At 41.9% G+C, this 27,973-nt stretch overlaps 1 protein-coding gene across 9 annotated transcripts in view; it reads right to left on the reverse strand.

Annotated features, from left to right (window-relative positions):
* Positions 1-27,973, reverse strand: part of CDH8 (cadherin 8) — a 414,305-nt gene that overhangs the window by 166,198 nt on the left and 220,134 nt on the right. For 7 of the 9 annotated variants that reach the window (XM_061593588.1, XM_061593592.1, XM_061593591.1 and 4 more), the window contains one exon: positions 3,856-4,023. In XM_061593588.1, the coding sequence (XP_061449572.1) occupies positions 3,856-4,023 (168 nt within the window). Of the gene's footprint in view, positions 1-3,855; positions 4,024-9,339; positions 9,413-9,440; positions 9,463-27,973 lie in introns of those variants that run through there. The other 2 variants (XM_061593597.1, XM_061593598.1) reach the window with 2 other exon arrangements.

A 27,973-nucleotide genomic window follows, 5' to 3' on the forward strand; every position in this document is an offset into this window, starting at 1 on the left:
TGTGAACATACCTACAGTCTGTGAACATGGGGTGGAGCAATGGGGAAATCATTTCAAGATGGACCCAGTCATGCTAAAATAGAGATTCGAGGGCTGGTCTAGACATTGCAGCTGCCGTGTGGAGACCACTGTTGTGCCTGACAACAATCAACATATGGTAAATCATTAATGTGCATGAAGATTGGATGATGTTTGAAGGAAAGAAGGAAGGATGCTAGTGTCACCCCCAGATCCCCCAAATGCATAGTCAGTTACAATCTGGCATACACTATATCCTCCTCATTACTTATTTGTATCTTCAAGATACCATTATTAGGCCCTTGGCCTCTACTGAAATAGCACATCAGTTAAAAAAAACAGCTTAATGTCTACTTCTTCACAGCTTCTTCCTTATGTTTCTCCCTTATGCACTGGATCAAATATTTACTTATTTCAGAGTACTGAGCAAAAACCCTCTGACAAGAGTGTAACTGTTCTGTGATGTGATTATAAAAGCTTGAGTCACTGATAGTAGTGGACCTCCAGTTACATATTTAGAACTATTCTATACCACACATCTTCTAAGAAATGTCTCTACACATTATGGGGTTATTCATCATCCAAATACTCCCGCCTATAGAATTTTGCATCATTAAGGAACAGGTCACATTATATTGGATTCTGCTATTGCACAAACCACATGCAACACAATCTAATGCAGGAACACAACTCTATCATGTCATCACATAATATAATGAGGAGGAAGATGATTTCAAACACATAATAAGAAGGGTGAAATCTGCCCCTTTATGCACATTTCTTTTTTACATATTTGCATTATGTGACACTTATCCCTCACCTCTTTTCTTTTTTGCTAGTTTTTATTGCTTTTTTTTTTTTGCAACACAGATCTGACTCTGGTCCACATTTTAAGAAGTTATTATTTGCAGTCATCATGATTTGCAAGTGGCTTACTTGGCTTGCTGTTGGCTCTCTCTTTTTATATTGTCCTGACAATAATGTTCTCAAAAAATCCCACAAAAATAATGATGACTTCCTAACTGTTAGAGCACTACGACAGTGGAACCAATTACCTAGGAAAGTAGTGGGCTTTCCAACACAGGAGGCATTGAAGAGGCAGCTGGACAGCCATCTGTTGAGTATGCTTAATTCAGATTCCTTCATCGAGCAGGGGGTTGGATTCGATGGCCTTATAGGACCCTTCCAATTCTATGATTCTAAGATTCTATGATACAGTGTCTTGGATCAGTAATGGTATGCATGATGGCTGGTTTACTGAACCTCAAACTATATAAGAGTGAATTCTGAATGATGGGTGAACCAGATGGCCACTGCACTAGGGCTTCCCATAGACATCAGATTGTCCACTGTAGGACAGGATGCTGAGGCAGATGATCCTTTGGTCTGATCCAGACCAGTTCTCCTTATGTTCTTTACCAAATGGCATCATAACCCCCCAGGGAAGCAGTTATTTGTGGCCTCCATTCTCATGGTTAAACTCAGTATCATCCTTCTTTCTCCACTTTCCAATGGCTACCAACAGATAATAGTAGGCATGGTCAGATGTTACAGAATATAGTTCTCTACAGGTTATGATTTGAATGGGCCATTTCATGGCTCCTGGCCATCTGAAGCTATACATGTTGCTGAAATCCTTATCCCATGATTCTCCCCAGAGTCTCAGATTATCTCATCTTGCTTCTGAGGTGAACCCGATACAGAAGGAATGCTTCACTCTCCTGTTCATTCTGAATTATAAACCTAATGTTTGTCAGAGATTTCAGATTCTTCAGTTCACTCATGGCTCCCCCTCCTCCTACATTACTTATGTGGTACATAGGTGAATTTATAAACCACGGCTGAAAAGCAATGTTGATGTGACTGAACACATGATGATTGACTGTTTCACATGTACACATGTACATTAATCCAGGTGCCTGGTGCCACCAGCAGGTAAGCTGGTGAAGACACTTTTCCTGGGCCCCCTCAAACCCAGAATAGGGCTTGATTATCCCCCCCAATTTATCCCTGGAGGGCTCAGATCCCTTGGCCACTCTTACAGGGCAGGTCTTTCCCATTCTGTCTTCCCATAATTATAGAGTTCCTGTCTCAAAACCAATTTAGAGTGAGTGCAAGAAGCAGTGTACTTACTCAGAATTGGCTCTGTGACCAGAGCTTAGAAAAGTTACTTTTTTGAACTACAACTCCCATCGGCCCAATCCAGTGGCCATGCTGGCTGGGGCTGATGGGAGTTGTAGTTCAAAAAAGTCTGTGACAACACCATGTAGCCAATTAAATTTGGCTGCAGGATGATATCTGAAGCCAAATCAGAATGAGAACATTGTTCCTTGCCCTTAACTCTGGTGTTCTGCTGTGCAAAGAAAGAAAAGAATGGAATTGAACGGAAGTAGGGAGGATATTCACTGCTGTCACCAGGACCATAACAGGCAGGATACAAGGGCATAAACAGATTATAGTTACCCTCTCCATTTACACATACACACCCTTTAAAGAACATTCTGTAGAATGTTCAGCTCAGGCATCACAGTATATAACCATGCCAATCTTTAGCTGAGGCAATATATAATTGTGGCATGATTAATGGGGGAGGTGAAATGACTGTCACCGCTTGTGGGTTAATTGTGGGTCACAGAGTGGAAGAAAAGTGTCATAAAACACCAAACCACATGCATTAACTGTGAGATGACAGCCGGGAGTGACAGGATAATTTTCTGTGAATAAGCCTTAGGCTCTGCTGTTTTATTTCTTTTAAAAAATGAATTATTTTTACATCACCATTAACACATTTTCCAAACTAGGAGACCCTCTCGACTTGCAACATGTTTACTTCCTATTTTTTTTAAAAAGGATAGCAAGATAAGCTAACAGTAGATGGGTGCATTAGAAAATTCTTTTAGAATATACCTTTTTCAAACAGATCAATCCTCATTATCATTCCCTCCCCTCCCACTTTGATGCAGACTACAAAGCTCTGCAGAACAGCTCAGTGGGATGTCAAATCATTTTAACCTAACCCAGCAGGACCTACACCAGAACCATGGCAGTAAATATGGATTTTGCATGAAAGATCAACAATTAACTAGACCCAGACTGATTGGCTTTTATTTTTCCCTCTCATCTCCAGTTAGTCATTGCTTGATTTCCTTCATCAACTACACGTGTCTTTTTTAGAGGTTGTGTCACTCCATTGGCTCCCGAGGTATAGCAGTCATCTGAAGTGGCAATGAAAACAGCAAAAGAACATAACCACTAATTAGAAACAGAGGGGATGGTGGCATAAGGGGGAGAGGAAGAAAGGGCTACAAAGGTTGCAAAAATGCAAAATCATCATCATGTCTTTTTTTATAGCTTTACATATGTATGCCTAGGATTCCCATAACATAGTGTTATGCCTACAATGAATCCCAGTCCAGTACTGTCATGACAATATTTCCCTGGGAAGAGACATAGATTGTTAAACTACTCTGGAAAGTGTAGCTATGTGAGGGCGATAGGGATCTCCAAAGAACTCTCAACAGCCTTAACAAACTACAATTCCCAGAATACTTGGGGGGAAGCCATGACTATTAAAGTGGTATAATAGTGCTTTAAATGTATAGTGTGGATGTGGCCCATCCATCCCTAGGCAATACCATCCTGTTACAACATAGCTACAGATATATTGAATTATCAAACAACCTTCATCTGCTTTCTAGCTCCCGTATGCAACTTTTTTTTATTTCAAACAACTAACATTGTCAGTTTTAAACATACAAATAGAACACCTCAAGAGGCACTCCAGGGAAGTCTAACATCTAGCCAACAAGGAAAGCATGCACCAGAAGTGCCACTTACTCTGTGCAAACTTTGGAGGATTGTCGTTGACATCAGAGAGTGTAATTGTCACGGTGGTGGTTCCAGACAGTCCTCCCATGTGCCCACCCATATCTTTTGCTTGGATGACCACAGTGTATTCCTCTTTGGCTTCCCGGTCCATGTTTGAAAGAGCAGTTTTAATAATTGCTGAAAGGAGAGAAAGAGAAGACAAAAGACACAGAGTAGGTTTATAGATCTATATACATGAGCAGGATTAACATAAGAATGTAAGAAGAGCTTGCTGGATCAGGCCAATGCCCCATCTAGTCCAGCATCCTGTTCTCATAGTGGCCAACCCTTGCTGTCAGCTTCCTCCTCTACTTTAGTCTCAGTGCCTTGTAGAACTCAGCAGGAAGGTGGATGGAGATAAAATTAGAATGAATTGGCTCTGCCTGTCATTAGCTCAGGCTCCACCTACTGTTGGCCTCATGCCTTCCACCCCACCAGTCCCAAAGGGTACCAGCCACCACTGCCTATGGGTTTCCCAATGTTTTCAACACCCATCATCCCTGACCACTGTCCTTACATGCTCACCAAAGCTCTTCCACTTTCTCCTTCCTCTGTTCCCCCCCGCATCTATATTCCCTTTAGAGTTGGTTCTGGCAATCAACTTCCAGGTCACTCACACAGAGACACATACACTCATACTGATGCAATCAGTTGACCCAGGAGAAGATTGCTCCATTTGAAGTGCATATGAGGCACACAAAAGAGCAATCAAGATTATCAGGAAGTTGGAGCACAATTCCTATGAGTGAAGACTACATTAATATGTATTATACACACACACATATTCGGATTAGGGAGAAAGACAACACGAAGATTTATAAAATATATATATGCATGACATAGAGGAAATGGATAGAGTGAAGTATCTCTCTGTCCATCTCTCATTATACTAAAACTTGTGGCCACACAATTGCATTGATCGGCAGGAGGAGGCAGGACAGGCAATAACTTTTGGAATTCACCAGCGCAAGTTGATAGCAATTGATCCTCGGTTTAGCTTCAGGAATTAAAGAAATGCCTACAGAACAGCTCACAAAAAGCTAGTAGCCATTACGTTTATATGGAACCTCTGTGTTCAGGGGCAGCATGCTGTTTGGTTGTGGACATCAGCAGGGATGGATTATTGCTTTGATAGTCTGCTTGTAGGCTTCCTGTAGGCATCTGGTTGGCTGCCATGGGGAATGGGATGCTATTCTAGATGGACTTGGTCTGATCAAACGGCTCATAAAAGATTGCCTCTGAAATGCAAAAGTGTGCACCCACCCCAACTGGTTGGTTCTCACTCACTCACTCACTCATTTAATGTTTGCTGCTCGTGACATATTAGGGAAAAACATAATGAGGTAACCCCTCCCATGGGCCTTTTTTCACGTAATGAAGTGCTGGCAGCCAGGGAGGCTGCAGAATGCTAGAGAAACATTTAATGTAAAGGGAGGGAAAAACCACCCACCCTACCTGTGGCTACCCCTTAATAATAAGATAAGCTCAAGCCCACACCAACTTATAAAATGCTGTTAATGGGGGAGAGTGAGGAGGAGGAGGAGGAGGAGAAGGAGAAGGAGAAGAAGGAGAAGAAGGAGAAGAAGGAGAAGAAGGAGAAGAAGAAGAAGAAGAAGAAGTAGTTTCCTGGGGGAGGAAAACTTTCAAAAATTTGGAGACCAAATTTCAGCCTAATTTAGCTAACTAGAGATAGAAAACTGTTTCTTTGCCTCAAGTAGCCTCTGTCCCTCCCTCAAACTCAGATGTATGACCCTCCAAAAGCAGGGAAGAGAGATTTCCAGCCATCAAGGAGTATTTAATGTTGGTGTACAAAAATGTGTTTTCTTAAGCTAATGGCTGCCTATTAGTTGCTATGTAAACCTATTCACAGCCAAACTCAGTACAGTACAGAAGTTTCCATTGGAGGAAGCCCCTCCTCCAGTTTTTGAATCATTTTTTTAAAAAATGAAACCATTTATCTGTGAAAAGAGAACAAGAAGTTCAAGTTAAGGAATCATCTTAGTAATAAGTGAAGTGTTAACAGTGTCAAGGGAAATTCAATCCACCAGTGTAGTGGGCTTTTAAAATCACAGTGCTTGGGGGTTCCTTTGTTAGGCACAGGAGAAAAAAACCCCACTTCTATCCAGGAGCTTATCCTCTCAGAGCTCTCAGCTGCAGGACTCTGCTTATAAGAAGCATTTGCAATTATATGCTACCGGCTTGATATTCATGTCTTATATTAGTAGTACTATTATTTAAAAAGTGGTAATTCTGTTACCCAGTGAGGCCCCTGTGATTGTTCAGTTTTAGCAGCCCATTTCTTTCTACGTGGGCTAACAATGGATCTGTCAATTTTGGTTCTCTCACTTTCTCATTTTTCCCAATATTAAATTCAGTTCTCCAGGTTTCTGTAGCAATTTGCATTTTAAAAAAAAAATCCTTGTGGAAATTCTTCAGCATTTTAGTGCAGATTTCTCCTAATAGACACATTTTTGTCTGCAGTTAGAACATCCCTTCTAATCAGACCCCTAGCCAAAACAACTGAGACATTTTTTTCTGTCACTTTGCATAGGGAACCATTCTAAATAACTGCCCGTGGGAAACGCTAGTGAATTTGGATTGGCTCAGAAATCAACTGAGCTATTTCTTAACATGTGGGGCTGGAGTGCAGAGATACCTCATCTAATTTCTGAGGCAGTCTCACACGAGCCAGCACAGCTCACCCATCTGTAAGGAGAATATATGGTGGGGTTTGAAGGGACATCAACATCTGGAAGTTTTCTTTGCACGGCAACTTATTTCCATTGTTGTTAAGCATGGAAAATGACAGAGAGGCTTTTGGAAAAACACCCCCCCACACACAAATCTATTAAAATTATGAGTGAGAATAAACCAGTGATCACCAATGTGGATCACCCACATTCCTTAAGAGGCCTTCTCTGGTGCCCACACAGCCCCCTCTCCCTCACTGTTGTAGCCAGTTGGTTGGGGTGTGTGTTTGGTTGCAGTGTCTGGGTGTCTATAATAGAGATGGGCTGGAATTCCATTGAATTTAGACTTAGCACTGGATTTTTAAATAGCCCATAATATTCTCTACCTTTGCGGAGCAAATCATTTGCTCCAAACTTCAGCAGCTTTCCCCAACACTAGATTAGCTCCAAGTAGGGACAGAGCAAGCCAAGTCTACTTTAAAAGAGTTTCAAAGATTAACAGAGAAGCCTAGAAAATTTTCTTGAAGTGCACTAGACTTTCTAGGTTTGTGTTTTAAACTCTGTAGTACGAACCCTTTATACACCTACCCACTCATGTTATTTGCTGATATGGCAATCTCTCTCTTGCTGCCACACACACACACAAAGAGAGATGCTTTCCTATCCTTTTTCAGATGTAATGATTGCAATATTTATATTTCTTCAAAAAGAAAAAAATCAGAATGATAAAAGTGGAATACAGTGGAAAACAAACAAAAATAGAAAGGAACCACTTGTCAGAAAGAATACAACTCAAAGAATGCAACTGGACCACATGCAACACGCAGATCCCACCCCTAGTCCACAACAGTTTTTCCTCTTTGCAAATGTGCCCATGAGCCAAAAACTATTAATGACTCTTGCAATGAACTATTGAAAACATTATTTTTGCCAGCTTTTCCTTTCTGTGATTGTTTGTACTATTGATTCCCCCCCCCCAATTTCCCCCTTTTGTGGATTCAGCGCATAGACCACTAGGGTATATTTTCTCCAATTGAGGTTGTGAGACAGATTGCACAACTTGCTGAGTATGAATGTAAGGACTCCTTAAAAAGTAAATCTCATCTTACCGCTGTTTTATTTGCTCTTGGACAATGTGACACCAATAGCCATTTTAGGAGAATAATGATAATAATAAACTGAAGCATTAAAATACGATTTTAACATTAGGGGACCATTTAAGGAGATGTTTAAGTGTGGCTGACACTAGAAATATTTGCTTGTCGACATATAAACTTCCCTGCTTTTCAACTGCTGGGGATGGGGGGATTTTGAGAATGGAATAAAGGATGGTGGGCTTGTTCCCTATTTCTTGCCAGCATATCCAATTGCAGCTTTTTACACACCACTCTTGTGCATGGGCTGGCAACTTGGAAGAAGGGCAGAAACTGGCATGCTTCAGTAGTCATCCTTAGCACTGGATCCAGTTGCTGACCATCATATTCCAAAATTCTAATAAAAACCTAAACTTTTGGTCACATCTGCACCATGCATTTAAAGCACTATAATATCACTTTAAACAGCCACCTCTTCCCCCAAAGAATTCCAGGAGCTCTAGTGTCCTGGCTCCCAGCTAGAGAAGCAGACTCAGGACTCAAAGACTGCGTTTTGCACTGAGTTTTATTCCAGAGGTTAGCATAGGAAAGTAGCATCAAAACATACTAGGCATGAACCAGGATACAGAACACCATTAGGTGCAACCTGGCTTGTGGAAGCAACAGAAAGTTGTCTCAACAAAGCTCTGAAACCAAAACACTCCAAATAAAAGAGAGGGGGTGGGCAAGCTACTTGTACAAGCTAAATATAGCTCTTTCCAGTCTTTGAAGCAAGGTGGGGCCTTCTCCTGGCAAAAGAGGATTATAACTAGGGTTGACAGGTCTCCAGTTTTCTCCTGGGGTCTCTGGTTTGGGGGGGTTCTCTCTGGCTCTCCAGGTGAGTCACCTTAATCTGTGGACTCTTAGCTTTTTTCTTAAGTTCCTAGGTGGTCTAGTTCAAAAGATATAAACCAAAATGCCACCACCACCCCGCAACTTCTGCTAGCACTGGCTTCTCTAATCCCTGCCCTTTCAGGTTTTTAGCCAATAAGTGAGATCAGATTTGTGATTGACAAGATTTGTTGACCCCCAGGCAATAGCTAAATTAGGGTTGCCAGTTCTCCAGTTTTCACCTGGAGACACTGGTTTTTTTGTGGGGGGGGCTCTCTGGGTCTCTGCATGAGTCACCTTAATCTCTGGACTCTTAGGTTTCATTTTTTTAAAAAATTAAGTTTCTTGGTGGTCTGGTTCAAAAGATATAAACCAAAATATCAGCTGCCACCCCCAACTTCTGTTACTTCCAGCTGCTCTAATCCTTGCCCTTTCAGGTTTTTAGCCAATAAGTGAAGTCAGGGTTGTGACTGACTAGATTTTTTGATCCCCCCAGGAAATATTTAAACCTACAGTTTCCTTTTCCTGCTTGTCTCGCATCAGGAATTCAGTAAATATATAGCTTTCAGCAGCCTTCAGAGTACTTTCTCTGTACAGGACTGGGACTTGCTTCTGAGTAAACACGCATAGGATTGCACTACAACAGAAGATCACAGCATGATCTTGAAAGGCATAAAAGTGTACATGCAGTGTTTTTTAAATTAGAACAAAATGGCATATTTTGTTGGTTGTTTAGAGTACTAGAGTTCCCAGGCGGTAGGTTTCCCATACAGAGTCCCAGTCTGGTCCAGCCCTCTTACATCTCGTTCCAGCAAGAATCCACAGATACACAGGAACAGGTATTTAGGAAAAGCTTTAGTTCTTGGTGACAAAACAGTACACACATACGCCATACACTTACTCCAATTCCTAACTCCATCTCTCACCCCCACACATGCTGTTCCCTGTTCCCATGCTTTATTGCCCTTGGGCTGATTAGGGCTCATTATGTCCAGCTGTGTGGCTGATGCAATCCTTCTCTAATCTGTTACATAGTTAACCCTTTCATTCCCTGTTTACTTCTTTGGGAAGCAACATAGCCCAACATATTATACATGTTATCTTTCAAATAATTTTTGAACATATATTTTAAAAAGTGTACATGCCACAGTGTTATACTTTTCTAATTAAGGAATCAAAGAAGTTTAAATTTTATCGAACTGTTGAAGAGGGCAGTTTATTTGTCTTATTCATAACCTGTTTTGAAAACCTTCCCAAAATAACTTTTTTCTGGGAATAAAGCTGCAGTGCTAATTCCACATACCTGGGAGCTAACCCCATTGAATTAAATAGGATTTACTTTTGAGTAGACATGGTTAGGATTGTGCTGAAAGTCAGTGGGACTTTTGAGTGAACATACAAAAGGATTGTGTTGTAAATATTTCTCTCCCCCTCCAGTCCTTTTTTTTAAAAAGCAGTTAGGCAGGGCTTACCTAAGTGTCACTGCTTTTATTTGGCAGGAAACTGATATTTATTTATTTTTTAAAATTTTCTGCAAAGGCCAACTAGTTTTGACAATAAACTATTGAGTGTATGTAGTTTCACATCTCCAGTATGTGTGTATATGGAATATTTCCAACAACCCTGTTAAAAGTAGGGTTGGAAACCAAGGCAGCTCACAACAAGAAATAAACCCATTTAAAATCCAGTAACCATAAAACAAGTATAAAACAGTTGCAAGACAGCTTAATGTGGCATGATCCTGAATTTTGGATTGAGTGAGTGAAGTTTCTTGTCACTGAATTGCAGACCTGTTCATGTTTCCCTGTTTGAGTAAGCCCCATTGAATACATTGGGACTTGCTTCTGAGTAAACATGCCCAGGATTGCACTATAAAACATATTTACAGGTTGTGTAAATTATGAATATATTTGCCATTCATGCTTATATAAATATTTCTTCACACTATGTCTTGATATTATCTGATTTCACACTATAGTTGTAAATTATTATTTACAAATTATTATTGCCTCTACATTTTAAGTTTGCCCTTCTTCCTTGGGCTGGTCATGGTCCCCCTCTGTTGTTTTCACCCTGAGGGGCAGCTTAGGCTGAGAGATGGTGCCTAGCCCTTGATCACCCAGGAAAGTTTATGAAGTAATGCAGATCCACATAATACATTTAAAGCACATCCAACTCATATTTAAAGCACATGACTTTCCACAAAGAATCCTGGGAAGTGTAGTTTCCCCCTCACAGTTATAGTTCCCACCACCCTTAACAAGCTACAGTTCCCTAGTATGCTGTGCATTCATTAGTGAATTGAAAAGAACAATTTTAAAAGACAGGCTGTAGCTCAGTGGTAGGGCACATGCTTTGTGTTCAAAGGTCCAAAATTCAATCTCTGGAAGAGACTATTGCCTGGAATCCTGGTGAACCAATTCTAGTCCATGTCATCAGTACTGAGCTAGATGGTACCAAATGGCCTGACCTGGTATAAAAGAGGAAAAAGACTCAAGGGCCACAGTGACTCCGAAATTTATTCTTGTATTTTATTTACAACATTTGTATACTGCTTTATTGTAAAAAAATCCTCAAAGCAGTTTATAGAAGGAATTAAAACAAAAAAAAATGGCAAAAACAGTTGACAGGTATTTAAAAACATTCAAAATAATAAATCCAACAATGAGTTAAAAACAGATAAAAAACATAATAGCTTCTACATGCCTGGGTAGGCCTAAACAAAAATGTTTTTATCAGGTGTTAAAATGAGTACAATGAAGGCGCCTGTCTAATGTAAATAGGCAGGGAGTTCCAAAGCATTGGCACTGCCACACTAAGGAATTGATTTCTTACAAGAGCAGAACAAGTACTATGTGGAACTGATAACATAGAAAGCACACCTTGAACTTGACCTGGTAGCAAATTGGCAACCAGTACAGATTTCAGAGCAGAGGCATTATGTGCTGATAGGGTCTCACTCATGTCAGCAGTTGTGCCACAGCACTTTGCACTAACTGCAGCCCCCAGGTCAGGTTGTGCTGCATGCAGATTTCTATAACCTTGGGATTTTTTTTAGTGTTTTGTTGTTGTTAGAAACCCTGACTGGTTGTGGGATGCTGAGTTTTCTGTCTTACTCATATGAATCTTACTCATATGAATGGTATTGTATTTAGGAAATCACCACTGTCTTTTGTTTTACTTTTGTTTCTATTTGCGTTTCATTTACCTCTGACCTTACTCCCTTACATACATAGAAGCAACAACAGTGGTTCCATCTGGTCAGCTCAACCCCATTAAACCCACTAATGATGCACCTTGTTATTTGCATGATGGTTTGTTTCTTGCCCATTAATGGTAAAAGAGAATTCACATACTGGGAAGTGTTGCTTCAATTGCTATTGTTTCTAATCTACTGCCTGAGAAGAAGGACCAAGCCATGTGTGTTTTCTCTCTGTCAATTATTACTCACTGGAATTGGGTTGGCTGTCACAGTGAGTTTATAGCAGTCCATAAGTCCATAGAGCAGGCATAAAAGAGTAGAGAATCTTCTAAACTCTTACTCATTTCTCAGATCTCTCTCTGCAGTGAAGGGTTAAGTCTGTAAAGAAGTTTGGAACAGCCACATTAAAAGTCAGGCAGGGCATTCCTGAGTGCTCCCATCTAACATCTCCACAACACTAGGCTCTTTTCTTCCTACAATGGCCTTCTGGTGACTGGCCTGGCCTGAGGGCACTTAAACCCTTCTTGCCCAAAGCAAGTAGGCTAGATTAAATGTTCCTTACCTAGGCTCTCTAAGCAGTTGAAAAGGAATGATCCCATCAGTTTAGCTGGACCTGGAAACACCCTCATTTCTATCTTAATTTCTAGTCAGAGATTTTTTTTTGAGTGGTATGCTCCAAGATATTGTGGTTGATGCTTAATGTATCATGCTTAATAACATCACTAGGGCCTGCCCCATATGACATCACTAGGGCATGCCTCCATGACATCACTAGGGTCTGTTCCTGAAATTTCAGGGTTTGGGATGCTTCTGACCTGGCAACCCTAATTATAACCATCTCTTCTCCTGTCTATGTGATCTTGTGGAAATGGTTAACTCTGACTCTGTGTGATATTTCCCTTCCTTATCTCTCTAGAATTGTCTAGCAGATCCTTTAAGGCCTGGCTGATCAACAAATAAGTCTGTGCTAGGTGCCAGCAATAAAGTCTAATTACATTCATCACTCTCCATTACATATGGGGTGTGTGTGCTGAGGCCTTCCTTAGCTGAAACCCTAATAGGACCACTGAGCACAGGGATGAGAGGAATTTCAGGAAGCCTTTCCTCTGTGGTCTCACCAGCTCCTTCTCCAACATCTGCAACCTCCTCCCCATTCTCCCAATCCTGCCAAATGTTCTCCACAGGGCCCATGCCATATAGTTTGTTAAAAGTGTTGAGAGTTGTTAGGAGAACCCTACTCTCTTCACAGAGTTATGATTTCCAGAGTGGTTTAACAATCAATCCCTCTCCCCAGGGAACTCTGGGAGTTGTACGTTTGTGAGGGAAATGGGGTCTCCTAACAACTCTCAGCAACCTTTGCAAACTACAGTCCTAGGATTCCTTGGGGGAAACCATGACTGTTTAAAGTGGTATCATAGTGCTTTAAATGTAAGGTGCAGATGTGGCCTTTGTCAATAAGTGTTTGATATTTTTAATATTACAAATCATTAACTGTGTGGCTGACTTTTGTGTGTGTGTGTGTGTGTGTACACACATACCACATCATATCATATCACAATAATTGTTTGGGAATCACCCACAAGGCACATATTATCAAGTTTAACAGCACAATTTCCCCATTTTTGGTAGGGAAATCCTACCCACAACCTCCCAAATATGGGATTTATGCTGACAAATATTGCAGCAATAGTGCTCCCCCATCTGGCTCTGAAATGGACCTGGGTTGGAGCATGTTTGTGGGGGAACCAGAAGAATGGCAAGAAGCTACTTCCAGCCCTCTGCTGATGGATGTATCAGCACAAGGGTGGAGCGGGCACAGGTTTTATAAGGCCTTCCAGCCCGCCTACTCTTTCTTCCTCTTCAGGTGACCCAGCACTCAGACTGTCCTCTGGTATGGATATGAGCTTAGCTGGTCACCATATTTGGGGCCAAATAGGATTTTTTTGTCCTTTTCTGTGCCTGGCTGGCAGTGGGGATTTTTTTTTTGTCTACTTCATACTTTAGTGCCATATAGAAGCAATTAGCAGTGGGCGCTGGGTAATTAAGTTTATTGGTTTTGGTCACTTGGTAGGTGTTTGTGGGAAAGGAAAGAGGTGGACACAAATTGTGAGTACTTTGAGGTACTTTCCAGGTGAGCAGTTATGAACAGTTTGAAGTGACTCACTTTGGGGCTTTGAGGGGGTGTGAGTCAGGAAGCCCTCCCTCCTCAACTCATGGGGTGTGGCAGGGGAAAAGAGCTGAAATTAAGGCTAGTTTGACTCCCTGCAGGATAACCTCACCCAGTCATGACAGGCTTAGGAGCTTGAGGACTGGCATATTTTCTGCACATAGTCTCATTTCCTGAAGCAGATGGACAGTCATCTGTTGGGAATGCTTTGATTTGGATTCCTGCATTGAGCAGGGAGTTGGACTTGATGGCCTTACAGGCCCCTTCCAACTCTACTATTCTATAATTCTATGATTCCCCTATACAGTTCATAAGTTATAAGTTCATAAGCTCTTGAGCTCTTAAGTTGTAGTTAATAAAGTGCCCCTACTTAAATCCCATACCTTGCCTCTTTATTTCCGGTCTCCTAACGGAACATCTGACAGGTTGCTCAGTATGGATGTTTTGTTTAAATCTATCTATTTATGTGTTCATAAATGGGTATTAACTGCCTTCCAGCAAAATAATAAAAAATTAGCAACCGGTAAAGAACTTCAAAACATATCCATATGAAGAAGTGGCAAATTAGCACAACAGCACAAATTAAATCCCTTTTTAACTGTGCAAGAAAATAGGGATTTTCTTTTTACTCTGCACTTCAACCCTAACAACCTGGAAGCATTGCAGGTCTACATGTAAACCTGATTCCATACCTTGGGAGCCAGGCTGCAATGGGCATGTGGGTGTTGCTTAGCCAAAATAGCCCCACCACCGAAATGGGGAGGGCTGGTGGGCCTAGTTAGGCCATGGGCCAGACTTTCACCACTACAGCGCAAAGGCATGTGAAAAAGCCACACACACACACACACACACACACACACACACACACACACACACACTAAAGATACCAAGAATGAAATAATAAGAGGCAGACTATGGTTGGATAAAATCACTTCAGACAGGCAAACTCCTCAGACCAGAATGAGGAAAAGAGGGAGGGGGGGACAATATCTACTGACTAATAAGAGCAAGCAACACAGCAACAGCAGAAATATCATACAGAAAGAACTGTAAGATTTGAAAGAAAAGGGTGGATAAAGTGAGGGACTGGGATAGACTTAAAAAAATGAAAAGCCTTGCTCCAACCTTTCTACCAGAAGTCTTTTAATAATTTCTCTGCTCCATAGAGACATAACTTGCAAAAGAGTAAGAAGCATGTGAAGGCAAGGCTATTTATTTACTTCAACATCCCTCCCTCAAAACACTGGGATTGGAGAGTTTGGCTAAAGTCTCTCTCTTTTTTCCCCCCTACTGGTGTTTTCCTTATATTGTAACTTCGAGACATTAGTTAGTTTTGCTTTTAGCAGACACTTGTCTGCAGTGTTTTTTTAAGCTCTGAATTGTTGTGATGCCTTGCTACTATGTAGGGAACCTCTTACAGATCATGCTTTGCCTCAGGCAAGCCCAGAATCCCTCTAAGGTGCTCCAGCTCAGGATTTGTGGTTCATCCAAATCTACTGCATGCCATTAGGTCAAACTGATTTCATCAGCAATTATATCCATTTGGGAAAAGGTGAAAGCAACATTACAATTGTCAGTGTTGTGCTTCATCTGGAGGATGACCTGCCAGGCACATGTTAATCAAGCAAAGTAAACTCTAGTTCTTTAAAAATCAGAAACCTGGAAACTTTGTTTTGACTTTTTGAAATAGTCATTTTCAGTGTCACCTGTCATATCATTAGGGACAAATGGAATTATGTGAATATTCCTGTATAACTGCTCATCATTTACTGCCAGTTGAATAAAAGAGGAAATGGAGCAGGGGGGAACTCTCAAGAAAATTGTATAATATACCTAACTTTCTGAATATATTTGATTCAAACTTCACTATAATCAAGAGAGAGAAATGGGCAGCTCATAAACTCACCTGGGCATCAATCCCTAGATGAGTAATGGAGGAAGAGGTATGTACCAAAGGTATACATTAATTTTAAAAACAAATAAAATGAATGAGCTCTATTTGTTTTACTTATAGAAACAAATGGGAATGCAAACAAATGAATGTCAAATGATCACCTACTTATTTGCAGCTGAGGGGCGAAATAAGACACTGACACATCAGCTTGGGTTAAACAAGGGCCACTTTATTAAATTACAGCAGACAAACCCAATTTTAAAGTGACCTGCAGAGGGAAAATCTAGGTGCGGGACTATCTATAAGCAAGTAGCTTGCCATACAGCTCTTGGGCAACCAGCCCCTGCCGGGGCAAGGGCAGGCCCATCTGCTTACCCCGGCCACACCTTGTAGGTGAGTAGGGAGGCCTTCCCACGTCATCCCCACCCGGGACCGTATAACCCCTGGGTAGATGAGGATAAGTTGGCCCCAGAAGCAGCCCATATCCTGCTCTAGAGCCGTAAAGCCCTGAGAGACAGGCCCTCCGGAACCGCCAATCACCTCCAAAGGTGCCTAAGGGGGCCACCTAGCTGTCCTTAACTATTTCCCTTCCCGCACCTTCCCGCCACAAAAAGGGGACAAATCTCTATTTAGTCCCCTTTTACCCCACTGCCGAGAAGCACCTCTCGCAGACACCTCTGCAGGTCCCAAAGAAATAAGGCGTTACCTGTGTCAGACAGGTGAACGCTGTCTGCCCCATAAAGTGCACCCTGCCAGTGCCAAATGCGTGGAGTGGGATGGTTAACTCACCATGTGGAAGAAGGGCCAACCGAATCCGTTGGTTGACCGCCTTCCGTGCCCAATCTATAGCCCCTGGATCCCATACCCCACGCCACTCCCTCCGTGGGAGCATGTCTGACCATCAGACGTACGCCAGGCCACCGTTGCCTGATAAGCTGCATGTCAGCACATGCTTGAACGATGAGGGCCATACCCTGCATCAAGCCAAGGTCATTCCCACCGAGGTGGATGACCAGTACCTGCGGAGTAATCCGCGTCGCATGCTGCTGGAATAGTGCGGGTAGAAGCCCCTCCTAACGCATTCCTTGCCGGCCAAGCCACTGTATCGCGGCCCATCTGCTCAGGCCTAACTGTGAGCCAGCGCTCGAGTTCACTGCCCTTCGAGCTGCCCAGAACACCATGCTGTGGCCGCAAATAAGGATGCGTGTCTGCTCCGTCCATCAGATGTGGAAGCGTGTCTGATTACATCAGACGTATCGAAGGCCACTGCTGCCTTGACAGCTGCATGTCCATACATGCCTGAATGATGAGGGCCTTGCCCTGCATCACGCCAAGGTCATTACCACTGAGGTAAATGACCACCACGTGCAGAGTTGTCCACACAGCACCTTGCTGGAACTAAAGTGGGTAGGCGCCCATCTCAAGGCATTCCTCTCCAGCCAAGCTACTGTACTGCAGCCCATCTACTGAGGCCCAGCTGTGAGCTCATGCTCAATTTCGTGGCCCTCCGGGCTGCCCCGAAAACCATGCTGTGGCCACATATTAGGATGCGTGTCTGCTCTGTCCCAGTCCAGCAACCTGTCAAAATAATTTTAACATGTTAGGCTTCAGAATGCCCAGGCCCTCCAAAAAAGGGGAACTATAGCCCTTATAAGCCAGAGGACCGGCATGCAACTGCCTGCACCTTCGCCTGGGAAAAACCCAAGACCTGCTGCTGTAGAAGCAGCTACAATTCCAAAAGAGTGGATTCAAACTCTGTGGGGTCATGCCCTAGCCCCTGTAAGGCCCACTTTGCGAGAGCTCAAACTGGTATTTTGTGAGGGTATCCTCACTTGCAAGCGCAAATAAATGCATATAACTCTTATCAGCACCCGTGGACCAAAGTCCAACGGCCTGCACCTTTGCCTGGGAAAACCCTAGACCTGCTGCTGTAGAAGCAGCTCCAATTCCAAGGAGTGGATTCCAAAACTAAGGCCCGCCTTGTGAGAGCTCAGACTGGTATTTTGTGATGGGATCCTCGCTTGCAAAGGGCGAATAAATGCATATAACCCTTATAAGCACCAGAGGACCAGCATCTAATGGTCTGCACCTTCGCCTGGGAAATAACCCAAGACCTGCTGCCGTAAAAGCAGCTCCAATTCCAAAAGAGTGGATTCGAAATCTAAGGGGACATGCTCTAGCACCTGTAAAAGCCCGCTTTACGAGCGCCCAAAACTGGTATTTCGTGAGGGGATGCACCTTTGCATGGGTGAATAAATATCCTTCTCCAGACCCCATGGTCAAATGTACGGTCCACCCCATACATATCTGGTCCGTCTTAAACCTGTTCAATTAGATACAGGCGCAACCCCCCTCCAAGAAGACATCTGATAGCTGGAGGGTATGCGACACAGGTCTCGCTTAGATCCAGCCACCACCTCGCCTATCCCAAAAGCTCCAAAAACAGCATAAGGGCTACTGCCTAGCATGGTCTGGCTTCATAACTGGAGGAGCTTACTGTATTCCCACTGGCCCACCAGACCCAAATAATCTCCAGTGAGAAAGGGCGATGTGGATAGGGAAAAAACCACAAGCCTAGTTAAGAAGGAAAGTCTTGCCAGCTTACCTTGAAGTGCTCGGACTGACAGGCCCCTTCTCCTGCCTTTCATTAGGAATTTCAGCAGGTGACCCCCTACCTGTTCTCTGGTAGCTGGCTAGCGTGCTAGGGGCCATGGAATCCATGGCCCTAATCCTAGTGTTCTTAAATATAAGGGGTTAAGAAATCCGGCCCGTGGCCAATGAGCCCATCTGCCCATGTTGACATCAAAAGAAGTAATGAAAGGTGACACCCATAGTTAACCCTTCTTTAATCCAGGCCTGCAGCTGCAGGAAAGAGGGCCACACAGCCAGGTCGGCGCATAAGGCATCCATGACCCTGAACCTGTAGTAAGGCTGTGCAAGCCCTACCATGGCATCATGACTCCCGTAAAATACCCCTAACACCTGGAGGGCCAAAGGAAACCTTTCATGGCCTCTGAAAACTCCAGGATCCTGATCAGCAACAGTTAAAGCCTGTCCATTTGCAGCTTGCAGTCCCGTGCCCCAGAGTCAATCTTGATACCCAGAAAGGTGAACTCTGGGGCAGAATATCAGGTATGAACCCGTTACTGCCTGACCCCATAAATAAGACTGTTGGTGAATCAGGCATAATTTGCCCATTGCCCATTAGGGGCATAGCTGACTGGGGCATCCAAAAAAAAGGAGGGGCAGGAAGTCTACCCAACTGCACCTCTTTACAATCCGTCCCTGGCAATTACTGTCATAACTAAAACAGATTGAAGGTGGTAGGCCATGAAGGCCAGCCGGGAGTTGGAGGCCATGAAGGCCAGCTGGGAATTTAAGTATGGGATAGGGAAACCAAAAGGAAAACACCGTAACACAGACAAAACTCCCCTTAAACTGGGCAGCCTGCAAACAAAGTTCGTAGAACCTTGAGTCTAACTGGGGATGTACCGAAGCATCTTATGCTAGGGGCTTCTTCTTACCCCTTTGAAGGCCTCTCACCTCCTATCGCGCTGTTGCACACATCCTTCTGCAAAATGGAAGGAAATCATTTATGAGTAAGCACACTTTACCAACTACTAGGTCATTGCAGCTAACCCAGTTCCCCTAAAGCGAAAAGACTAAGGATATACTGCTGTAACCGATATTAGTCCCCACTGCAGCAGCTGTCACCTAGCAGGTTTCTAAACACCAATCAGAATATAAGGCCCATGTAAACGTTGCATGCATGTATGACCTCAGGTAATTATTATCAGAAATCCTAACAAAGAGAGGTTTTGGTATTGTTGTAAAATCATCAGAAAAGGGTGAAGAGTCTGCCTGGAGCTTAAATGCAGCATGTGTCAAAAGAGAGTCTAAGATCCTGTCAAGGCAGCCACTGGTTCAGTAAAATCTAAGATCCTGGAAATGAGAAGAGCCTGATAAGTAGCCTGTTTTTCCTCTTTATTCCTATCCACCCATCCAGCCACACTATCATCTGCTAGACCTTCAATTCCCTGCAGAAGTTTGCATGTTCTTCTCTAAATATAACAAATGCCATGTGCTTTGTTTGATATAGGAATGTGTAACTGATACTTGGGAAATGATCACTGTCATCTAAGTCATGGTGATTTAGACATGTTCGAGGCCCTTTATTCATTTGTGTGTGTCATTCATTTAACAAGTAGCAGCACAGATGTGGTGCTGCTCAAAGAAAAGCCTCATGCCATCCTACTGTAACTGCCTGGGGGGGGGTGCTGGAGCCCCGCTGGCAAGGCCCCTTTTGAGGCCCGCCCCAGCAGCAGCCATGCTGCAGCGTCACCTGCCGATAAAATTAAAAGGTCATAATCAGCCCCACAACACACAGCCTTGCAAAGGCCCAAGCCAGCAGCACTCCCACCCCAGGGATCAATCAAGTAGGCCTAATAGGCCCAACAAACGTAGCCTCCATGACTGTGAAGCGTGGCCGCTGCTCTCCAACATGATGCTCTGCTCTGTCATCCTCCTTCGAGCTGTCGCAATTCCAAAGAGGAATGTAGGAGGGGCAGCTGGGCTTAAATAAGTCCTCCAGCCTCGCCCCTCCCTTCAGCCAAGTCGCACTTGCATCATAGGTGCGACGTGCGACTTTGCCCCATTTAAAGATGGAGGCAGCAGCTTCGCCCCCATCTGCAATTATGCCTCGCCCGTCAGCTGTGCGGCGAGCGGGGCATCATTTCTCATTTGCTGCATTAGTTTTACACAGTATGTATCCTGGCTTTCACAGCATACACAGGTCACCCAAAGGTTACCAGGAGAAAGACAGCAGTTAGAATGTTGCATCTATGAATTTTTTTTTTTTAAATGCCTATGAAAGGGCGGCTATTTGACCTTTGTATCTGAAACTTAGCAGGCCTGATCCTGTGAAGGGTAGCATAATGCCTCAAACAATGATGTCAATGCAATAGAAAATACTAACGTTGCAGGCAGCAGAAAACTAGATGGGTTTCCCACTCAGATCAATGGGAAACCTATTGGATATGTGACTTTTTAAGTTTTTTTAAGACATGGATCATTTGTGTGCGACATCCTGGTTATGGAATAGCTACCCCTCTGAGACCTGCTTGTGACCACTCAAGCATTTGTGGACTTTTGCCTAATATTATGATCAGTTTTAAGGTTGGTGCTAGATATGTATTGTGTTTGTGTGTGTCATTTTATATAACAAAGTGTTGTTTTATATGAACTGTGTACCCTGCCCTATTACATCTGTTTTACAAGAACTGCAACGGCTATCTATTAGTTACCAAGCCACGTTCCTGTTATTAATATTAATTAGCTTGGAGCAACTTAGGACCCAGACATCAGGTACCCTACCTTCCTAGATCCAATTGATCTTTACACTCATTGGAGGACGCCCATCTGGTCATGGTATGGCCAGCAGATTGCCCTCTAGTGACTAAACAGAAACAGGCTTTTCTGCAGTCTTGAGTCTCCATCCCCAGTGCATTCTGAGATGTCATTTGTGGTGGGTTTTATCTGTTTGATCAGGCATTTTCTGACTACCATTTTTAGACTCTACTGCTGAGTATTTCGTTTTTGTATTTTGATTTGGGGTTTTTCTTGACAACATGCATTTTCATTTTTCACTGTATTCTAGTCTTGGTTATATGGTTTGTACTGTGAAAATTGTTTTGGTCTATATATTCATTAAATATATGGTATTTTCAACATTAGTTCTGCTCCAAGCACACCCACTGCAGTTAATGGACATGACTAACTTAGGGTCATTTATTTTAATGAGTCTACTCTGAGTAGGACTTGGTTGATAACCTAGAATAAATAAATGAAATTCTGCACCACTTAAGGCTGCAATCCTAAATTCATTGACTAGGAAGTAAGCCCTCATTGGACTCAGTGGGACTTATGTTCAAGTGAATATGCATAAGCTCATGCTGTGTATTCTCATTGCAGGATTCCTCCATGCCAAATACAAGTACAGCTTCCAAGAGATTTCTCGCCATTCCCCTCCACCTCGATTTCCAGCTTAGTACTCAAAACTCTAGCACAACCAGATCAGGCTACTTCTCACAAATATGTACCTCCAACTCTGTTTGTCAGGGGTTTTTTTCAGTCTTAAGTTTCGTACACCGCATTTCTGTTCATTTGCAATCTATTATTTTTTATTATATTAGTTTTCATGATCATTTTAGAGCAAATTTCTCCTTATACACATTTTATATGCAGTTTTGCCTGATATACACATTTTTGCCAGCTATTTCCTCTAATACAATGCATTTTATGTTATTTCCACTGATACATACATTTATATGTAATAAAATAAACAACAACAACAACAACAATAATAATAATAATAAATGTGCACAATTTCCTTTAATTCTCACATTTCTGGTTGCCTTGCAAAATTCGGAGAAGTGTGAATTTTGAAGGATGTGTTTTGGTTGACATATTGTTTCAGGAAATGCAAATTGGATAGGTTTGCCTGAAAATCTTAACCAACTCAAATTTCTCAACCATCCCTACCAACTCTTAATTGCAGAGATACTTAGAAACACCACAACAGCCTTCATGGGTTTAATTCCTGGTTCATGAACAGCACTATTTGCTAGTGGGCAGAAACATCAAAGGAAATGGAAGCATACTGCATTTACCGCCTTGTTTAAAAGGCCCATAGAAGTAGATCCATGCAGAGTTTGGAATAACCACAGTAAATTTGAGTATGCAAAGCCAGAACAGTGTATGTATGTGCATTGGCTGTCACGTCCACTGGCTCTAGGGTTGCCAGGTTCAGGGCCTGAGACTGATCCTGTATCTTTAGGAGAAGAGAAAATCAGCCAAGTGCAGGTGACCTTACAACTCTCCCTTCCCCCTGCAAAACTTTTAAAAATACAGAAGACCTCTTAGTTGACAGGCCCGACCCAGCTTTTTATACTTGTTACCATGTTACCAAATTCTTCCAAGCTACATAGAAAGTGGATTGGGCTGTGAAAGACCAACCCACATTGTGTTTGCATTATGACAAATTTGTAGAGCACTACAATATCTCAGAGAAGAGGTCAGGTCTCCTGCTCCCCTGGTGCATTCACTATAGCTGCCCAATTTCCCTGCTTTTTGAAGTTTGATAGGAATATCTGTCGGCTATAGGTATGTTCTTAAACTGCAAGGGTTTTTTTTGCCTATTAGTGAATTGTATCATGTCCTAATTGTGCCAAGCATAATTTGTCACACCAGAGACTCAGGATATCCATAGTGGTGTTCTAGAGTGACCAGGGATATCCTAGAACACACTAGATGGTTGTGTCAAGTAAGCCTTGAGGTTGGAGAAAACACTGCCCACTTGCCATGGTAGAGGCTTGGTACATGTGAGATGTCCTCCTAGATTGTTCCTAGACAGGTCACTTTGTCCACACTCAGAAGGAATTACAGAGGCCATTCCAGCTTCTGCTATTCATTCTGAAGCTCTGAGGAAGATTGAATGTATTCTTTCCTCTGGTAAAGTTTTGGAGATTGGTGGGACATCTGCCTGGGGTACAATCTTTACGCAGATGCAAGTAGAGATAGGGGAGAAATTCAAATCAGTTTCCATTTATGAGTACAAAAATGTGTATTAGTATAAGTATTATTTAGAATTTATATCCCACCCATCCACCCAAGGGTAAAGTGTGCATAAAAATGCACATATTTGTGAGCATGCACAAATACATTATTATTAGGCAAAATTGCATGCGAAAATGTGCACATTAGGAGAAATTCACACTGAAATGCTGATGAAATTTTCATGAAGACTTTTCTAAAACAAATTCTGAACTGATATGGAAATGTGGAATACTAAATTTAAAGTCTGAAAATGCAAAACTGAGAGAAAACAGAACAGACATATTTCCCCATCTCTAGATGCAACAGAGGCATTAAAATTTGTATAAATGAACAGCTGTTCTTTCCCTGTATACCCCTCTACCCACTCCCCTCCCTTCCTACAGTTGTTTCCCCTGTGTTGAATGATATATTGTAAAATTTTGAGACAAGCATATGTCCACTTGTACTCTGCAAAGCACCATACATCTCTGATGGCACTGTATAAGTCATAATAAATATTAAACCACAAGAGTGATAAACTGTCAGTTGTTAAAATGATGCCGAATGGTGTAATGTTCTCTTTTCAATATGTGACAGAGCCTATTTTCAAGATTGTAGATGAAAAATCATAGTCCAGTTTACTGAGAGGCTTAGTGGTGGTGGCTGGCCAGGCAAAGTGATATTGTTTCAGCTTTCTAATTGGCCCTGTGCCTGATGCCTAACACTCTAAGGCTCTATCCCAAATGAGATTTGTTGAACGTCATGTGCATGACTAAGATTTTCTTCTTCCAGCAGGCATTTCAAGGGAGTGTTTGGTTTTATGATTATGTTTATTGTTTTATTGTTTCATTTTCTCTATGGTTTGTTTTTTAAAGTATACCACACAGAAATGCAAATGATTAAGTGGTATATAAATGTCCTACATATATAGGGTTGCCATATTGCCCGGATAGACGGGTTTTACCCAGATTCTATGCATGCCACCCGGCGCCCGGCTAGCCCCTTACGTGGCCCAGATTCTCAGCTTTAATTTTAAAAAAAATTAAGTTTCTAGGTGGTCCAGTTCTCGAGATATACATAAAAACGTCAGCCACCCCCCTCGACTGTTAAATCTTTCTTTAAACAGTACTGTACTATAGCACTTTGTAGCTTTAACCCTGCCCGTTCAGCATTGCAGCCAGTCAGGGATTGTGTTTCAGTTTCATTGACCTCAGGCAGTGTCTAGAAAACAAAATGGTGGTTTCACCCCCCCCCCGTTTATCTGAAAATCTCATAAATTGGGTAAGTATATACATTTCAGTTTTTTTCCCTCTTGTGTGCAGGAGTCAGATCTTGGGCAGTGTTTTGAAAACCTTCCCAATACTTGCTTTTTGTAAAAGCAATGCTAATCCCATATGCCCAAAGTAAATCCCATTTAATTCAATAGGACTTACTTTGAGTAGACATGTTATGAATGTGCTGAAAATCAATGGGACTTTGGAGTGAATGTAAAAAAGAATTATGTTTGTGTTCTAACTCTTTCTGTCTCCAGTCCAATTTTAAAGCAAGTAGGCAGGGCTTACTTAGGTATTACAGTTTTTATTCTGTAGGAAAGTAATACTGATTTTTTAAAAACTAATACTGATTTTTCTGCAATGACCAACTGGTTTGACAATAAACTATTATATGGGCTGTATGTATTTATACATCTGCTGTGTGTGCGTGTGCGTGTATGGAGTCTTTCCAACACCTCTGTGAGGTAGGGTTGGAAACCAAGGGAGCTCACAACAAGAAATAAAGCCATTTAAAATCCAATGACCATAAAACAAGTATAAACAGTTGCAAAACAGCGTAAAGTGGCATGATTCGGAATTTTGGGTTGTGTGAATGAAGTTGCTTATCACTTGAGGTTGCAGTTCTGTCCCTGTTTGAGTAAGCCCCACTGAATACGTTGGGACTTGCTTCTGAATAAATAAACTTAGGATTGCACTATAAATATATTTACAGTTTGTGTAAATAATAAATATATTTGATAGTCATGCTTATATACATATTTCTTCATTTATCATATTTTTGGTTTTTGGTTAGGAATCCTGACTGGTTGTGAGATGCTTAGTTTTTTGCCTTACTCATAGGAATCTTGTTGTGGTTGGTATGGTATTACATTTAGGAAAGTGTTACTGCCTTCTGTGTTTTTTTTCCTATTTGCATTTCACTTATCTTTAACCTCACTCTGTTACAGCCATAGAAGCAACAGCAGCATATGCAAGATAATTAACTCCGATTAGTGATAAGAACAAGAATATATAATTATTATTTCAATTAAAACAAGAGGCTTATCAATACTTTGAAGAGGACCAGATATTTATTTTCTTTCTGAGCCCAGGTCTGGGTCTTTCATGATGCCTGGTGGGGGGGGGGAGCAGGAGAGTAGTCAATAAGACAGACATCCTGGCATTGGTAATCTAATTAGCAAGGTATGTGTGGGGTTGTTGCACACTTCCAGGCCCAGTTTCATTTTGAGTATGGAGGTGGAACCTGTGTAGATGTGGTTGAGAAATTTTGAGTTAAGCAAAGCTCTGCTTTTATAAAACCTAAGAAACATACATATACTTTGAATGTCTGAGTGCCTGCACCAGTGGAATACTGGAGGAACTTGTAAAACTTGCTGCAACAGTATTTAGAACTGAGCATGTGGTGTGAAAGACTCATTTTCCTAACATTTTGGCTTGTTTTTCTCCACTCACCACATCTCTGAAATATATTGTATATGTTATGGTTAACCATGCTGCTGCCCTGACTTACTTTATGTTTGTTGCTATTTTGTGTTTTTATTATGTTTTTATATTGATTGTGTATTTTTATTGTTTTTATTACATTTGTAAGCTGTGCTGAGCTCTGTTTTTAACAGCAAAAGGGCAGGATATAAATTCTCTTAATCAATCAATAAATACTCCATAGTGTTGGAAACTAGGCATTTAAGGCTGAAAATGTTGCTTTTAAAAAAAAGGTATCTCACATCTTTCCCCAGTTTTTGGTGGTAATTCCTAGGCACAAAAACAAAACAACTGGACAATCCAAATATTAATATGCAAATATTTGTATAATATGCAAATAATATGCAAATAATTTGCATAATATGCAAATTAACCTGCCCGGATTTGTGGAACTGGAATATGGTAACCCTATACATATATAAATAAGAAAATATAGTGGGGGTGGGGGTGAAGAAAGGGAGAAAACCCAAGGTGTATGATACTGAGCAGCAACAGCTTTAGGAAGGAGACACAGGGCTTATTCTAATGTGCAGCTAGATACATTTTTTGACACTGCACAAAATGTAGTGCAGTGTGAAATACATTTTTATGCAGTTGAGTATATGGATTTAATAAGGAGCTAGGGATTTTCTAAAAAGAAATAGCTGAGAAAAGATAAAAGTAGAAAATGAAAAGAAACGCTTGTTCCTTTCAAATCTTCATAACCGCCTACTAATAGCACTTTTTTGGGTAAAAAATAAGGTGCCAATACTCATATTTTGATAAAAGTACTGTGGGTGCCATCACAAAATGGCTGCCATGGGAGGCAAATAAAAAAAAATAAAAAATAAAAAAGGTGCTAGTACTGTGCACTGGTGAGAATTCACTAACATGTAAAACACCTTGTGGTTTAAGAACGTACCTATAGCCCACATATATTTCTATCAAACTTTAAAAAGCAGGGAAATTGGGCAGCTATAGTGAATGCACCAGGGGAGCAGGAGACCTGACCTTCTCTCTGAGATATTGTACTGCCCTACAAATTTGTCAAAATACAAACACAATTTGGGTTGGTCTTGGAAGAATTTGGTAATATGTGCCTCTGAGCATATGGAGAGTGGTGGCAACACCTGCAATCAGCCCAAATAACAGAAACAAGAGATGTGGTGTGCTGATCTTGTTATAGCAAGGAGAAAGTAACTATATTAAAACAGTAGATATAGTTCAGATAGTCACTTTAAATATGTTTGATTCAGAGCTTGGAAAAGTTACTTTTTTGAACTACAACTCCCATCAGCCCCAGCCAGCATGGCTCTGGTTTGATTTACTTTGCCATTTTACTGAAGGAGGGGATTGGAAGGGGAGGGACAAAGGTAGGAGAGGGAAGGAGCAAAAGGGAGGTGATGGGAGGAAGGAGGAGGAGAGGGCAGGTTTGATCATTTACATGTTTATTGAGTTCAGTGGAATTTATTTCTGTACAATCATGTTTAGGATAGGTGAAACTGACCTGGGGGAGGGGCAGGGATGGGAAGAGAAGGGGGAAGGGAGGAGATTGGATGGGTGGGCACTGGGCAGAGGGGAAGCCCATTTTCTTTCCAAAAGGAAAACATTATGGACAGTATCATTGCTTTTAAGTGTTTTCCCCACCTTTTTATTCTACAGCAGGCACATGTAGCCTCCCAACCCAAATTTAAACCAAAGATGTCTCTGGCCACATCCACACCAGACTTTTATTTCACTTTAGACCGTCATGACTTCTCCCAAAGAATCCTGGGAAGTGAAGTTAGTGAAGGGTGCTGAGAGTTGCTAGGAGACGCCCTGTTCCCCTCACAGAGCTTCAGTC

The sequence above is a fragment of the Rhineura floridana genome, chromosome 13 (assembly GCF_030035675.1).
Source record: "Rhineura floridana isolate rRhiFlo1 chromosome 13, rRhiFlo1.hap2, whole genome shotgun sequence".
Classification (NCBI taxonomy): Eukaryota; Metazoa; Chordata; class Lepidosauria; order Squamata; family Rhineuridae; genus Rhineura; species Rhineura floridana.